Here is a 15,360-nt window from a genome sequence, read left to right as displayed (position 1 = left end):
ACTTGTAAATACAAGGTCAGTGTGGTTGAAACCTTGGCTTGGGTCAATAAAAGCAAAGTGAAGAACACCACTGTGGAGATTTATTGTGTGAAGCTTGCCTAACCATGCACAGGCGATGATTTAACCCCAATGACTTGACGCCTCACTCTGCACTCAATCATAAACCAATGCTCTTACTATACAGGCTCAACAGGAAGAAAGTGGAACAAAAGTCCAATTGGATTCTATCCAGACACTTAGGCTTATTATGACCCACATGTCTGACAATCTGTATAAAATAGCTACATGTTTGGTTTATTTCTGGACCAGAGTGGTTCAGGAACCACTTGAACAGTTTTTTTTTCTTTTATTCAGTGTGGAATTAAGCTGTTCCACACTTCATCTGCATATATTGTTTTTACCACACAGTTTATAAATGCTCCTGTTTTATGTGTTGTGTCATTTTACAGTTGCTCTTTAAGAAATTAAGTGTCTCTACATGAATGGTGGTGTGTGTTTGTTCTATATGGACATAACATATGTGGATACATATATTTATCTTTGGATGTTGTGCCATTAATTGTTAATGCTACATATACATTTTTCTCAATAAAGTGCATATCTTAAAAACAAAGTTTGTGATATAGAGGAACAGTGAGAGACTTTCACTGCAAATATTTCAAAATGCAGCATTCAAGTTTCACCAAAATAAACCACATTTAGCCTTTCAGAGCTCTTACACACCCTGTGCTCCATTCTTTTTTTTTTTAAATATGATGGATTTCTTAAACATTGCTGGTTACAGTTTATCATCAGCAGCCAGTTTTCTTTTTCATTTTTTCTTCCTCTTTTGGAGGCACTGGGATTCTTTGGCAGTCATAGACAGCCGACCGTGATCAGTTGAGGAGATAAATGGCTGCCATCAAGGCTGTCTGTTCAGCTGAAAGTTGGGGTTGCAAGGTTGACACTTGCTCATGGTGAAGTAAACACACAGCATGCCCTTGCATGCAGGGTGTCTGCCAAGACTCTGATCTGCCAATGTCGTAGCTTCACTGAATGAGTGCGAGTGGAGAGAAGGGGATTGTGGTGGGATTTTAGTAGTCTTTAAGAAGGAACTGTAGTGCCATCAAGAAAAGTACTTCTAGAGGAAAAATGATTGTTAAACAAACTTCAGTGAGGGAAATCCTTCATTTCACTGTTTTGGAAAAGAAGACGTAAACCTCAAAGCTGTCAAATTGTTTTGTATTAAAACTACAACTTTCAGTGTATTTTAGTGACAGACTAACATAAAACAGAGCGTAATGTGAAGTGCAAGGGATTTTTTTTTTATTTAACAGAGAAAATAATTTCGAGTGTTCAATGCATTTCAGCTCTTCTGATTCTTTTGTCAGAAGAGCTGACAAGGCTTATTATGACACACATAGATTACTGCTTTTTTTTTCATCTAACTGGTGGACTTGACAAGAGACCAGTTCCTGACTTAGAACAAAAAAAAAATCAATCTGCTCCAGACTCGATACGTTTTTAACCTCTCAGAGGATTTCCGATTTTAAACTCTGTCCACCTTCAACTCTAACCAGATGAAGACAAATATACCCACATCATGAGGCTGCCACCACTACGTTTTATCACTTTAGGCCATTATTGGTCTTATCTTCCACGATTCTTTGTCCCCATCATGGCTTGAGGCAAGCTGTAAACCAGACTTCTTATAACTTTCTTTCAGCAGTAGAGTTCATGCCATTCATTCCTGGAATGCTATTGGGGAGTGTCATGTCCAAACATTATTTCATCAGAGCTATCGATCTCTACAGCTCCTCCAGAGTTACCACAGCATCATTGACTGTTTCTACGGTAAATGTTCATCTTGCTCAACCTCTCAGATTAGCTTCGGGAAGTTTGCAGCTGGATTATGCCCTTTCTTAGATGATGGATTCAACTGCAGTTAAACAAATTGCACACGTTCCTGATTTTGATTTGTACAAAAAATATGTACTCCTTTCTCTATAAAATCTACACAGAAAATATGTTATGGTTTATAGTCCTTCTTCTGCAACCAGATTAACCACATTTCATGTTTATTGTTGTAACAAAAATGTGTAAAAACATAGTAGAAGAAAGCTTTGAAAGGCACAGCATGTATACTTATACAATGTATATTTAGACACACAGCTGTCTCTCTGCTCCATAATAAGGTACCCTGACTTTGACCTTTGTGCGAAGGTCAGGGTACCATCAAGACAGACGGGATGGAGCGTAGGGTTGCTGTCAGGCCTTGTCATCGCTGTCACTGTGTTTGTTACTTCATTAAGTTGAGTTATTGAAGAGATGCCACGACCCAAGGACAAAACACCTCCAGGGCTTCAGGCAAGTTGAAGATCAAACATATGGGACATTGTGCAAGAGCGGAGGGATTCTTCTGGACCACGACGCGTGAGAGCTACCAGCTTTTATAATGAGGGGGAGAGCAATGCAAGTCAGTGTGATTGCATTGCATGATCTTTTGCTGCACAGATCGATCTGGTTTTCATGTACGGTGGTATTTATTTAGACTGTATTTGTCCAGTTGAAAGCTTTTGCTGTTTTCGACAATATGCAACGATGAATGCAACTACTGCTTCTATCGCAATTTAACAGAAGAAATTGGGTATCGGTGGGATTTTTGTGCCGAGATGAAAGAATGGCCGTTTTTCTGTGTGAGGATGTAAAGTTTTTGTTGGATGACCTTCAGCCATTCTTTGCTGAAGTTTCTGAAGGATTTTAATGTATAGTCCCTGTCATTCATCCTGAGCTACATCTGGCCAGCTGTGATAAATCCTTTTCCTCTCATTCTGTCCCTGTCCTCTCCATACCCCTAACTCAGCGACTTCAATAAACCCGAAAGGAGCCGAAAGCAAGGATAAAGGGGATTTACTTTTTCATAAAGTTTTTACCTTTCACAAGCTTTTTCTCTCCTCACACCTCTTCTGTATCAAAGTCCTTACAGCCTGAATTGAAATATTTTTGCATTTGGCTCCACATGAAGAACGAATCACAATATTTATATTTTGTCTTGAGTCTGATTACTCAAGAGGCTTCCAATTAGCACAAGCTCTTGAAAACCGCTGTCATTAAACAAACACACACAAAAAATTTTAAAGCACAGTGTGTATTTTATTGCTTTATAGCCAAAACACACATTTAAGAATTTTTTTTCTTTACAAATGGCATACAGGTGTGGAATGTGTTTGGAATGTGTTTTAGCACTTTAATCTTGCATGGTAATGATAGAACTGTTTTAGATAAGCTGGAACGGTGGTTGTTTAGAAACAGACTCATCTTCTATCTGAAGTTATCTAACAAACACTAAGCCCTGAAAAAAAATCATTTTCACAGCAGCTATTATACAAAAATGACTAAGGCTTTGTAATTAGACCAACTGTCAAGAAATTGTAGTCGTTGAAATGCAATTTTAATGCTGCAGTGATCAAAGTAGTGCGGCACTTTTAATTGGGCTTATCATTTTTTATGAACAGATTTTTTTGCTTTTCCTCCCGTTTTTGCCAGCCCACACCTGCATTTTAAGTGTGCATTTTATTTTGTACTGCATTTTATCACTGCAAAGTGGATATTTTATACGTTATGGAGGCTCTGTGACTTTGTGTTGCAAAGGTAGAAGTTTGACTCAGAAAGATCCAGGTATCGATTTTAATTATTTTTGCCTTAGAAGATCAAATAAAAAATGCGATAGTGCAGTTTTCAGATTGCTCTTTTTATCCAGCTTTTTCCACGTTTACACTAACTGGATTGATTTTTCGTCTACTCTGTTTTATCACAAAGGCAATATGTCTGACTGCAGTCAGTTTTGCACAAAGCTTGTTGGTTGTCTTTACTTAAACTGAAGGCATTCAGGCATCACGCTCAGTTGGTGACACTTTGTTTTTATTTCTTTGCTGCGCCTGAGTAATTTTTCGGTGTCATTTATAAATCACTCATTTAATATTATGTAACCACCAGATTTACTGAGGAACTTCAGCGCTCCTGTAAGATGCATGCCCTGCTGCCTCCTCACACTTAGTCATTAGAGGCTGCTGTGATGCTTCAACCAAAAGCTCTGTGCAGTTGCAAATACCCTTGTTTTTTTTTTTCTTCTGAGGCCTCTATTGATAGTTTCTTCCTCTTCGATCAATACTGCACCCTTCCTTCTCTTTCCTCAAATTACCTCTCACAAAAGGCTGCTCTTCCTGGACCTGGAATGAGGCATGTCGGTGGGTGTCTCAAACCCATCAGTCATGCGGCTTCGTAGCTGTTTCAGTCAATATGGGTCCTTCTCCTGAGCTCACCACTCCTGAGGTTCAAACGTAATACTTTAATTTAACGTGCGCGTCACTGTGAGAAGAGTCAAACCGGTTGGCTGTTTCAACTTTAGCTTTGTGTGCTCTCTCACTTTTTAAAATTTCTTCCTCCAAACTATTCCTCGAAAATGAATTGCGTCAATGGGTTTATGTCCTCACAGCATGAGAAAATCAACAGCCCAGAGTCTCTAAGGTACGGCTGGTCATAGCTGCCAGTCAGGCTGCCTCTAAATTGAAGAGGGATTCTGAGGGTTGGTACTGTATTGTTGGTCACAATACCTGTAATAGAGCCGTCACATCCTATAAATAATGTACGTCCCTTCTCTCGATTCAACCCCAAAGTTTCCCTCCATTTGTCTTCTTCCATTTTTTACTCCTTATTTCCGCCCCTCAACTGACTCTCCTCCCATTTAACGGGAATTCAGTAAGCGATGCTCAGCTCCAGCTCTGGGTCTTCCGCTGCCACTGAAATAGCCACTGGGTCCCCCGGCCGCTGTCTGAGACTTTGTCTTTGCATGCAGCTGTGACATCCTCTCACACCTGGAATCTCTCCAGCAAAGCTAAGAACCAGGCCATCATCAAACTGTGGCAGATGGAAGCTGGAAGTATATGGGATTCTTTAAAAAAAAAAAAAAAAAAAACATATTTTCTGAATTTGTATTTTGCAGATGTGACAACATGCAATGCTGATCCACTAACAACAATATTTTCAGTATTCCTCTGGCTGCCTAACAGCAAATCTGTTTACATATGTGCTGTAATCAGATCAGTCGGTCTCCCTTTAGGTACAGATTTTAAATGCCTTCATTACCTGAGGCGCCATAATTTTCTTAGTGTTCACGGTTTGAATTTCTTTGTGAAAATAACACTGAAGAAATGAAAACAGTCTGCACTTTCCCCTTTGATTTGTAAAGGTTTACAGGAGTTTTCTTAACCTTGCAAACTTTCCTTTTGGGATTGTTGCTTAACCTACTAATTTTCAGTCCTGGCACTAAACAAATATCAACAATATTCCAGTTAAACATCCTCTTCTGGACGATAGTAGTGGCTGAATGTGGCATGTGACATCGTTCATATTATGAATGCATCCAAATGTAGAATTAGATCCCTCTAGTTAGAGGTTTTGTATAAATCAGTGTGGTGGAGGACTGAAAATTAAACTCTATTATTCTTTATTTAATGAGACTGTATCTAAAAGAAATCCCTTAGGCATTTCAGTTTCACTTTTCTGTCTGTTGTTGGTCAATCTGCCTTTGTTTTCGTTCAGTTTGAATTTCAGTAATAAATAACTACAGTGCGAAATTATAATAAGGGCAAAAATTTGAAAACCGACTTCCTCCCAATTTATTTCTGCCCCATGCTGAGTCTCCGTTTCTGTTTCAAGTAGAGGAAAACTAAAGTGCAGTCTCTCACTGTTTATCTCTTCCTCATTTTCTCACATACACTAGTTAGCGAGCAGCCAGTGCTCTCTGACTGGATACGTTATCAGCGGAGAGCACATTTGACTTGAATTGTTTCCTAAACCGAGGGCTCATTACCGCCCTACTGGATACGAAGGAGAGTCTCGTCCCCGTAGCCGCTGGTTTCAGCAGGAGGGTCAAAATAAGAGAGGAAGGGAAAAGGAGAGATAAAGAGCCCAGGGCAGCTCTGATGTATGTAACTTAGCAGGATGTAGGCCATAGTTGAAGTATGAGGTGAATTCTTCTATAACCTTCTACCAGGAGTGTTAAAATGTAAAATTTATGAAGTTATCATGAAGAAATCTAGCTGAAGAAAAGTACATACGGAGCAAAGAAAGAGGAGTCCATAATTCAAAGATGATTTGAATCCTGCATGATTTAAAAAAAAAACATTGGTAGATTGATAATCTGCCAAGAAGTTGTGTATAATTGATTCCTCTGTATGCAGTCTTCAGTAATTGCTCTGCTAAGCTACAGATAAAGTCAACATTAAAAAACGATTTAGCCATGTCAATATTAGCTCTCCTAGTATAAGCATTCACTTAAACTGAGGATAGCAGCCAATACTGAACAACTGAATATATGATAACACTGCTATTAGCTAACAGAACTAAATGTGCAGAAAAATATCAAATCTATAAGGAATCTCAATTCCTAGTGTTGGGAATTTGAATCAATTCAAGATGCTCAAAAATATATATATTTTTTGCCAATCCTACTTGCAAGAACACTTTGTCTTATCTGCTTAATTATATTTTGATTCTTCTTTTACTCAAGGAAATACCATTCAGCTAAACTAATCTAATAGTGACTATTTAAGTTTCATATATTGTGAACAAAACCTATTTTTTTTTATATAAGTTGATGGAATTTGATGAAGCGTTGAACATTGCACCATTGTTTTAAATAAATTTGTTTGCTCTGTGTTTGTCTCATCAGACCATCTGAATACAAAAATTGGTTTCTGGATTACGAATAGTTTCTGAATCAAAATGGTTTCCGAATCGAATTGTGACCCTTTAAATTGGAGTTGAATCAAAAATACTAGAAAGCATAGATTTATGCCTCGATACTGTACTCAGTTCAGGCGCAATATGATGATTTTGAGCCTTAACTTGAACCTTCTGCAAACCATCTTCAGAACATTAGACGTCTTTATGCAGATTTTCGTCATGTGCATTCATGCGATGTTAATAATCATTCTTCATTTTATCTTGTTTTTCAAATGTTTTTTGTGGCTCTGCAGGGCTAAAGTGATGTATGTGCAGGAATAAGGCAGGTCTTAATGCTCAGAGAGACTGTGAGAATCTTGCACAATGGGAAAACGAACCGACTTGTGTATAAAAAGCCGTGCCACACATTCAGAAGCGGTCTATTCATGACTTGTATCTCTGAGCTGCAGGGCACCCCGACACGTGTCATTCTGTATGAGCACACAGTTGTTTGGGATCCCAAACATGGAAAGCATAGATGAAGGAACCCACTCACATAACAGTATCAGTATTAGCAGCAGGCTGACTCGCTCAGAAGGAGCGCTGCTCCTGTTCTGACATTTAGAATTAAGGGTTTCTGGATTTATGCAACTGCAGCGATGGTAAAACTTGGCAACAATGCATATTTGTGGGTTTGTGGCCTTCCCAACCGTCTCTGTTCATTTTCAGTGAGGAAGTGAGACAGCATTTAAGCTGGAGGAACACCCAGAGCTCCCTTTATTTCCTGCTGTGGTCACCTTGAGCTTCTCTGAAGAGGTTTAGATGATGACACACGGGTGGTCTCAAAGAAGGATTGAAAAAAAAAAAAAAAAACACACACGTCTGCATTTCATTCATTACTCAGTGCAGACAAGAGGGAGGCGGATCCAGCAGGGAGGAAAAGATGGTTGGCTCTATGTGGGCTTTCTTTATTCATGCAGCAGACAAATGAACCTCACTAAGGTCGCTGTAGAGAGATGAACAGGATTGTTAGCACAAGCTGGATAATTTAGATAAATTTCCTTCCGTGTTGAAAAGCAGCAGAGCTCTATTTTCAGAAACAAATTGTCCTGGAAAAATTGCATTAATTTGCAGGGATAAAATGCGATAGGAAATAAACCAATCACATTCAATAGTAAGGAAATGGACATTTGAACAACTCAGATTATCTCCTTAACACAGCAACATATCTCAAACTGGGGCAAATATAAAAACATGAGCAACCTTGACAAGTGACTGAACATATTCAAAATGGCTGCTCCCCGATGAAGGAACATTGGTAACCAGACGGAATAATATAATGGCTTATAATGTATTTTACTATTAATGCATTGATCAGAATTAAAATAAAACAAATAGTCCAGTTTAGAATGGAATATAATATCATATTCTTTGAAGTAATATATACATAGAAAAGGCCAATGGAAAGTAGCATTATATTAATTTTATTTGTCCTGTAGTATGCTACAGGGTAGCATAGAGACATAATGCAACAGTGCTTGTATTTTTCCCCCTGAAGGCAACTGTAGAAAAAATATTCAAACAAAATGTTTTTTTGTTTTTTTTTTTGGCTCCATGGAGTACGAGCTTGTAAAACATCTTTAAGAAGTTACAAGAAAGTTTGGAGCCCTTGCTCCTCAAGTTTTTAAGGTTTGTTTTGTTTTGTATAATCCTAAAGTCTAATTGTTGTCTTTAGCCATAGGTTTTTTTTGTGTTTTTTTTCATTCAGCAGAAACAGAATATTGATTGCAGAAATAACAGAACATTTAGCTTGTTTTTGTTTTCTTTTGCCTACGTTCCCAACTTGCTGCCAAACAAAGAAAAACTGAAATGAAACAGCTATCACTCTGAGTGACTATAAGCCTGAAAACACACAAAATCAAGACAGTATGAAGTGAATATGTGCATAACACATATTCGACCACACACATATGCATATGTTGATATTTAAAACCATATTAGTAGACCGTCGCTGTCAGAACTCCAAGCATTTACTGAGCAAAATTCTTTCTGTCTGACTGTTTTTATCCTTAGAAAGGCTCTGATCGTGCTGTTTGCCTCCAGTTAGTTCAGATCAAATTGCATTGAGTACCGCAGCCAGAATCACTTATATTGACATTACAATGTTCCTTCTTGTGTTTTTTCCTAATACTGAGACATTAGAGAGTGTCGATTTATGAGCTACTTCACCTCAGCACGCACTAAGAAGAGTTGATTTTTTTCTTTTTCTTTAACCCCAAATAGAAACTCATGCACTATTACACACTCACAATTACACGTTTCCAATTGATAGCAAATTAAGCATCTGGAAAGCCTGCGATCAATTCTCACTCACCAAGACCATTCTGATAGTGTACACTTGAAAGTGAACAGATCAATAAATAAATAAACATGTACACACCTAAAGTCAATACTGCTCCTCAGTCAGCAAAAAGCATTATAACATCCCACTGACCAGCACCGCATCACCTACAGGTGAACTCGCCAGCAGTCGATGGCGGTTTTATGGGCTTGTAGTGGGAAGTTTAAAGATATCCGCTCTGTGCTGTCTTCAGCAACACTATAAGTACAGAAAAATGTTGAAGCTATTATTGTTTTCCAATTTTCCTCAATTAAACTCTCTCTTTTTTAAAAATAATCGTAGTATTTATCTATGAACTAAAAAAAAGTTGTAAAAAAAGTTGCTCCATGTACTCCATGTTTCATAAGCTTGTTTCTAACAAGCTCATGCTTTAAAGCTCAATACTGTTTTAAGGCATTTACTAAAAAAAAATCTACTTTAAGTTTTATGTGAACAAACTTTTTTCAACATGTTTTAGAATGAATCTGGATTTGTTCTTCCAGACAAATGTCTTAAAAGTGAATTCTCCATTCAGCAAGTATCAACGACATAACTGAATCTGCAAAGTTACAAAAAAAGGTGGAAGTTTACACAAAATAAATTATGATCCTCACTATGTTAGGATGTTTTAAATGTGGACTGATATGTTAAGAAATAAGGCTTCACCTTTCCAACTCAACTCCTTCAGACTAGTGGCAGCAGCAAATAGCAAACAATGGGTGGAACTGTGTGTCTGCTGAGCTCATCAAACAAACTACTTCTTTGTCCAACACTCACAAGAACGACATAACGAGAAACGGCATAACAAGAAGCATTGTTATGATGATGTGCTGAAGGCGGCATTTCGGAAAGAGTAGGAGCTTCTTAAAGAGATAGTTGCAAAATTTCAAGGGGTCAAATTACTTTTAAGTTATGTTTGAATTATACAGTAATTTTATAACAACTGAAAATAACACAGTTAATTAGTTGTGCTATAAAATGACACTATGTGCCTGGAAAATACATAACAGCCTGTCTTTAAATCAATGTAAAATAGTACAAGAATTAATATTTTGTGCTGCTAAATCATTGTCAGGTTTCAATATGAGCTTCAAAATCCAAGCAAAAGAGGAACGGGAGCCAAAAAATTTAGATTAGGGAGTACAATGCAGGCTATTTATAGGTTGATTAATGGCCTTGTCACCCCCCAAAAATAGGAGACAACTAAAAAAAATATGAAATTGGTCCACTTGTATTACATTTCCTGTTTTTAATCAGAAGCACCCTGAGCCTTAAAGTAAGGCTTAGTCATTTAGGCATCCGCTTTGTGAACCGCAACTCTTAAGTCCTGAGACAGCAGCTGTTAAGAGTGAAGACAGGATGTAGAAAACCTGAATTTATTGAAGGCTGAAAAACAGCATCATTTAGATCACAAGTCCAGTTGTGATATAAATCAACTGTGCATATCTAAGTCTGCATGTCAGTCATGGAAAGGAAGATGAACAGAGAGGCAAAGGCGCAACCAGAGTAAAGTAAATGTAGTAACAGATCCCAGTAAACACAAGGGAGGAGAGAAAGTGAGTGGGGGAAAAAATACTAAAGATCTGAATGAAAGATGATGAAAGAAAGAGTTCATAGATCTTAAGCAAAAGCTTTTGTCATCGGGAGTGACAGGCGACCAGAAATACTTTGCATATCATTAAATTTACATGCACTCCTGAAGCCACAATCAAAGGGATCGGTATTCAGTTTGTGTTCACTGCTAAATTCACAGCAACATCACCTTTTGCCCCGCAGTGACTCATCAGCATACTCAATACTTTTATTTTTAATTGGGAAGTTCGGAAATGTTAAACTTTTGGTGCCCTCTGAGATGTTTCCCTCACCAATTTGTCACAAGCTGCTGCCGTTAATGTTGTCGACATTAAGAAACAAGTTATTAATTTCAAATATTAGCATTTTAAATGTCATGGGAAAATTGTGACTCGATGTCACATATGGCTATAGCTTTCAGGAAAACTCCCCAAACATCTGGTAGACTTCAACATAATGAAAATGACGAAATAGGTGATGAAAGGGGCTGAAATTTTTTTTTTTGCCACTCGCGACGGCTGAAATGAAGCTCCTCCAGAACTACCACTGCCTTTTTGACCGCGTCTCTGGACGATGCTCTCCCTCACTGACCTCTCTGTTTTGGTAAACAGCCCACTTCCTTTGTCACAAGTTAGGAGTTGCGACAATATTCTTTCCATTTTTGGGTTGGCGATGAATGAAACAGCAGTTAATAAGATGTCATAATCAAATTCTGCTTAAAACTTCTAAATAGGTTTATCCCTGTCACATTTTCTGGTTTTTAGTGTCGTGTTTGATCTCGGATGTTCTCCAAGGAACCTCCGACACTTTCAGGAAACAGCTGAATTTACTGAGCCTAAATGAATACTATACCTTATTGGAATTAAGTGGCTGCTGGCAACTGGATGGCCCAAGTGTTTCTGTCAACAGTGCAATTGCTGGGAGGAGCAATGTTTTAAGCTATATGTTAATGCAAAGTTATCCCAAGCATTACAAAACCCTTTTTGTCTTTGGTTTTAAGTGTGCATTTACTAGATGATGTAATTAAACAGCCAGAGAGACATAACACATAGTCATCTACAGTAACTGCACTGCTGATTAAACTCATTTAAGGGACACTGAAAGGCAATGCAGTTCCTGATCCTAATTAGGACCTAACAAAATGACTTCCAGATAACTGCTTTCCCCAGCTTATTGAGATATGAGTACACTCTGTACTTTTTTGTTGTTGTTGGTTTTGTTTTTTTGGTACAGAAAAATTGGATCTTGCCTAAACCACACACGGATGCTTGGAAATAATGATAAAAAAGTACATTTATGGCCTTCACAATAGAAAATGGCCTTTAGTAGTGATGTCTGCACCGATGTAGCATGCTCACATACGACCCTTTATGAATTGGTTTATTCATCTTGTTAATATGTGCCGTGTAATGATGCATATGAAAAGCAATAAGCGGAGCAGCGGAGGGTGAGCTTGAGGAGCATCGCTGATGACTTGGGGTTACAAGGAGATTGAAATACCCCCAATGGGAACACATTACACGCAGGAAATTTGCAATATGCTGCATTCAGCACACTGCCTTGCTACACATTTAATTTTCAGTGGCAGTAGGAGACGCAGACACGTCTTTTCTCCGTGGCAATCATTTCTCAGTTGCATTGTCCTCGTTGTACGTTTCTTATTATCTTTCCAAATTCACACTCTGTATTCTGAATGAGTGTGTCCATGTATAGGATCACAGAAAGTCCTGAAGGATGTGCTTTGGCCGTGCATCCTGCAGTGGAGCATCTTAAATTATTTACTTGCTATCCGTTTGAGCAGAGCTCCTCTTTTACACCTTACCAGCAGTAACATCTTTGCCTTGCCTCCATTCGCAGCCTGACGATAGCTGGTGGCTGACAGTGTGGGTAAATGTGTTACACCCACCTCCTCTCTGGGAACTCTTTCAGGAACAATTCACACCACTGCTGTTAGGGCCAATGACGACTGATTTTATACTATTACACCAAAACGTATCTTTTTGGGGGGGATGCTACTGTTTCTAATGCACAGTCAGCAGAATTTCTACACTAAGGCTGTGGATAATTTATATTAGCAGCAGACGATTTACAGTGCAACCCTGCTAGTTAAAACTTTGATTCACAGCTTATGTTTTAAGGGTGTTGTTTTCCTTTTCTCTAGGCTAATTCTCAGTTTGCATGCAGAAAGGATGCCATCATGTCCACACACATATTTTTATTTATTTATTTTTCATAAAAAGTTAAATAATGCCAATAATTCTTGCTATTAAAGGTTTAGGGCTATTTTTTTAATTCACTGGCTCAGACTTTCTTTACAGTCAGTCGATCAATTGAACTTTGTAACCTCTTTCGGAGAAGCATTGTGGTTCTTATTAATTGGCTGGACATACTTCCTCAGCCTTTTGCATCGTTTTGTTTTTTAGCTCATTTTAGCCTGGTGTTTTGTTTTAGTTTCGTTTGAATATTCATCTATGTGTGTTTCTCAAACATTTTATTGTGTGTGGCTATCATTCTGGGAATTCTTTTAAATAAACATATAATTTAATTTAAGCTCAGTAATTTTGAAATTTTGACAATCAAGTCGCCATCAGCGACATGTGTATTCTTGCAGAGTCAGAAACTGATGCCTGTTTCCAGTAATAAATAGACGAGAGGTGGGGTACACATTCGACAGGTTGCCGGTCCATCGCAGGGCAACACAGAGACCAATAGGACTCTGTTGTGCCCATGCACATGCAAGCACACGCAAGCACACATCCATAAGGATAATTTGGAGAGACCAATTAACGTAGCAGTCATGCTTTTGACCTTCAGGAGGAAGCCGGAGTACCCGGAGAGAACCCATGCATGCACAGGGAGAACATGCAAACTCCATGCAGCAAATTATTATACATCTGTAGAGTTGTTGAAACAGAAATGCACCAATGCCTTTCAACATTGGAAACAAACAACATCTCAAACTTTTTTATATCTATGGTAAAGCTGAAACTCCCTCTGATTTCTTAGTCTTCCAGTGTCGATGCGACAGTCTGCAGCTCAGGCTTCTACATCCCTTTATTATAATAGGGAAGGACTCTCATTCTGAAATCTTGCATTCCAGTACTCTGATTTATTTCCTAAGGACTTCCTAATACTGAAACTTCACCTCTTTTTTCTGTTTCAAACTTTAATTGTTTGAGCTTGTGCCTGATCGGCTCCCCGGCAGGGATTTTGTTTTTTTGGAGGCGGGGGGTTTCCTAGCTTTAGGCATTATCTCCCAAACTAGGTTGCTATTTATGCCAGTTCACTGACACAATGTCTTAATTAATGGATAACAAAACATCTTGGAGGAGGCAGATGTGCTTGGCATGCCCTCTTCAGCTGTAATTTAGACTGATGCAGGAAAACCAAGCCATGTCAGGTCTTTCCCAAATTGAAATGTCAGCCATCATGTTAATTCCACTGAATCGGTGTAAGGGACGGAGAGACAGGCACGCAGTCGGGAATGGATGGAAATGACCCATTCTGCTCTCTCCTGCTTTGTTTTAATGCCCTGCACCCCTTTGAATTTTTAATCCGCTGCAGCTTTTCTAATTATTCTTTGTTGCCTACTTACTGTGCTGCTTTCACTCCCTGCCGCTCAACCAGACGCTCACCAGCCTCTCACTTTCTCTTCCCTCCCTGCCTCTTCTCTCTCTCTCTCGCTCTCTCTCCAGTGAGATGAAGCAGGAGCTCACAGAGGAAGGCAGCAGATGCTCCATCCTCTCCAAGCAGCATCGTTTCAACGAGCACTGCTGCATCCGCTGCTGCGCGCCCTTCACCTTCCTGTTCAACCCCAAGCGCCAGTGTCTGGATTGCCAGTACAACGTGTGCAAGACCTGCTGCACCTACAGCAAGAGGGACCGAGCCTGGCTTTGCTCAGCGTGCCAGAAGGGCAGGTTAGTGTTTGCTCACACACACACGGACACACACGCGTGCAGCGGTGACTGGAGGAATGAAGGGAGTTAGCACATGGGAGGGAAGCTGGGACGTTCCAACCAGAGGACGCCGGAGGAAAATTGTTAGTGGGAAGATAAGCTGGAATTATTAAGGCTGGTTTTGAAAAGTGAATGAAAGAGCGGAGGAGGCGGTCTGGTGTAAACGAGTCTTTTAAGGTTTTATAACGTCTCTAGGGTTTGGTTTTCTTCATTGTTTTCTAAAAGTGGCATCTAACTCACATTTTAATATTTCTTGTGATGCAAAGGTCAAAAGTAAACAAGGTTGTTGAGGGTCATCCAAACAGAAAGGGACTAGAATTGTCAGTAAACCTGAGGATGAAAGGCAGAGAGGGGTTAAATGAAATTTGAACAGCTCCAAAGCTAAATGTCATCTTCTGTTGTTCTTTTGTATTATTTTTTTTACATAACTTGATTGATTTATTTTTTTCTCCTTGGCTTTATTTATTCTGGCAGTCGTCAAATTGACTTTCTGTATCTTTGAAAATCGAGGTTTGCCAGAGAGAGGGGCGCAAACGATTTGGAGGAAAACAATCAGAGAAGCGAAACAGACCGGGGAATGTGCTGCTGCTGGTTGTTCATTCAAATGAGCTGTGTGTCTGTGCGCGTGTGCACGTATCTGTTTATCCCGTTTGTTCATGCATGACCATCCAAAAGCCTTGGGAGTCATTCTGCTCCAACTCAACAACGGATGAAAATATATTAAACTTTCTGTGTCTGTACAGGAGC

The 15,360-nt window shown here is 39.1% G+C and overlaps 1 protein-coding gene across 4 annotated transcripts in view; it reads left to right on the top strand.

Annotated features, from left to right (window-relative positions):
- The window catches only part of myripb (myosin VIIA and Rab interacting protein b), a 97,977-nt gene that overhangs the window by 37,130 nt on the left and 45,487 nt on the right, over positions 1 to 15,360 (top strand). For all 4 annotated transcript variants that reach the window (XM_055037826.1, XM_055037827.1, XM_055037825.1 and 1 more), the window contains one exon: positions 14,353 to 14,574. In XM_055037826.1, the coding sequence (XP_054893801.1) occupies positions 14,353 to 14,574 (222 nt within the window). The remainder of the gene's footprint in view (positions 1 to 14,352; positions 14,575 to 15,360) is intronic.

The sequence above is a fragment of the Poeciliopsis prolifica genome, unplaced genomic scaffold (genome assembly GCF_027474105.1).
Source record: "Poeciliopsis prolifica strain line A6 unplaced genomic scaffold, Auburn_PproV2 SCAFFOLD012, whole genome shotgun sequence".
In the NCBI taxonomy this organism is placed as follows: Eukaryota; Metazoa; Chordata; class Actinopteri; order Cyprinodontiformes; family Poeciliidae; genus Poeciliopsis; species Poeciliopsis prolifica.
This window is presented reverse-complemented; position numbering and strand designations above follow the sequence as displayed.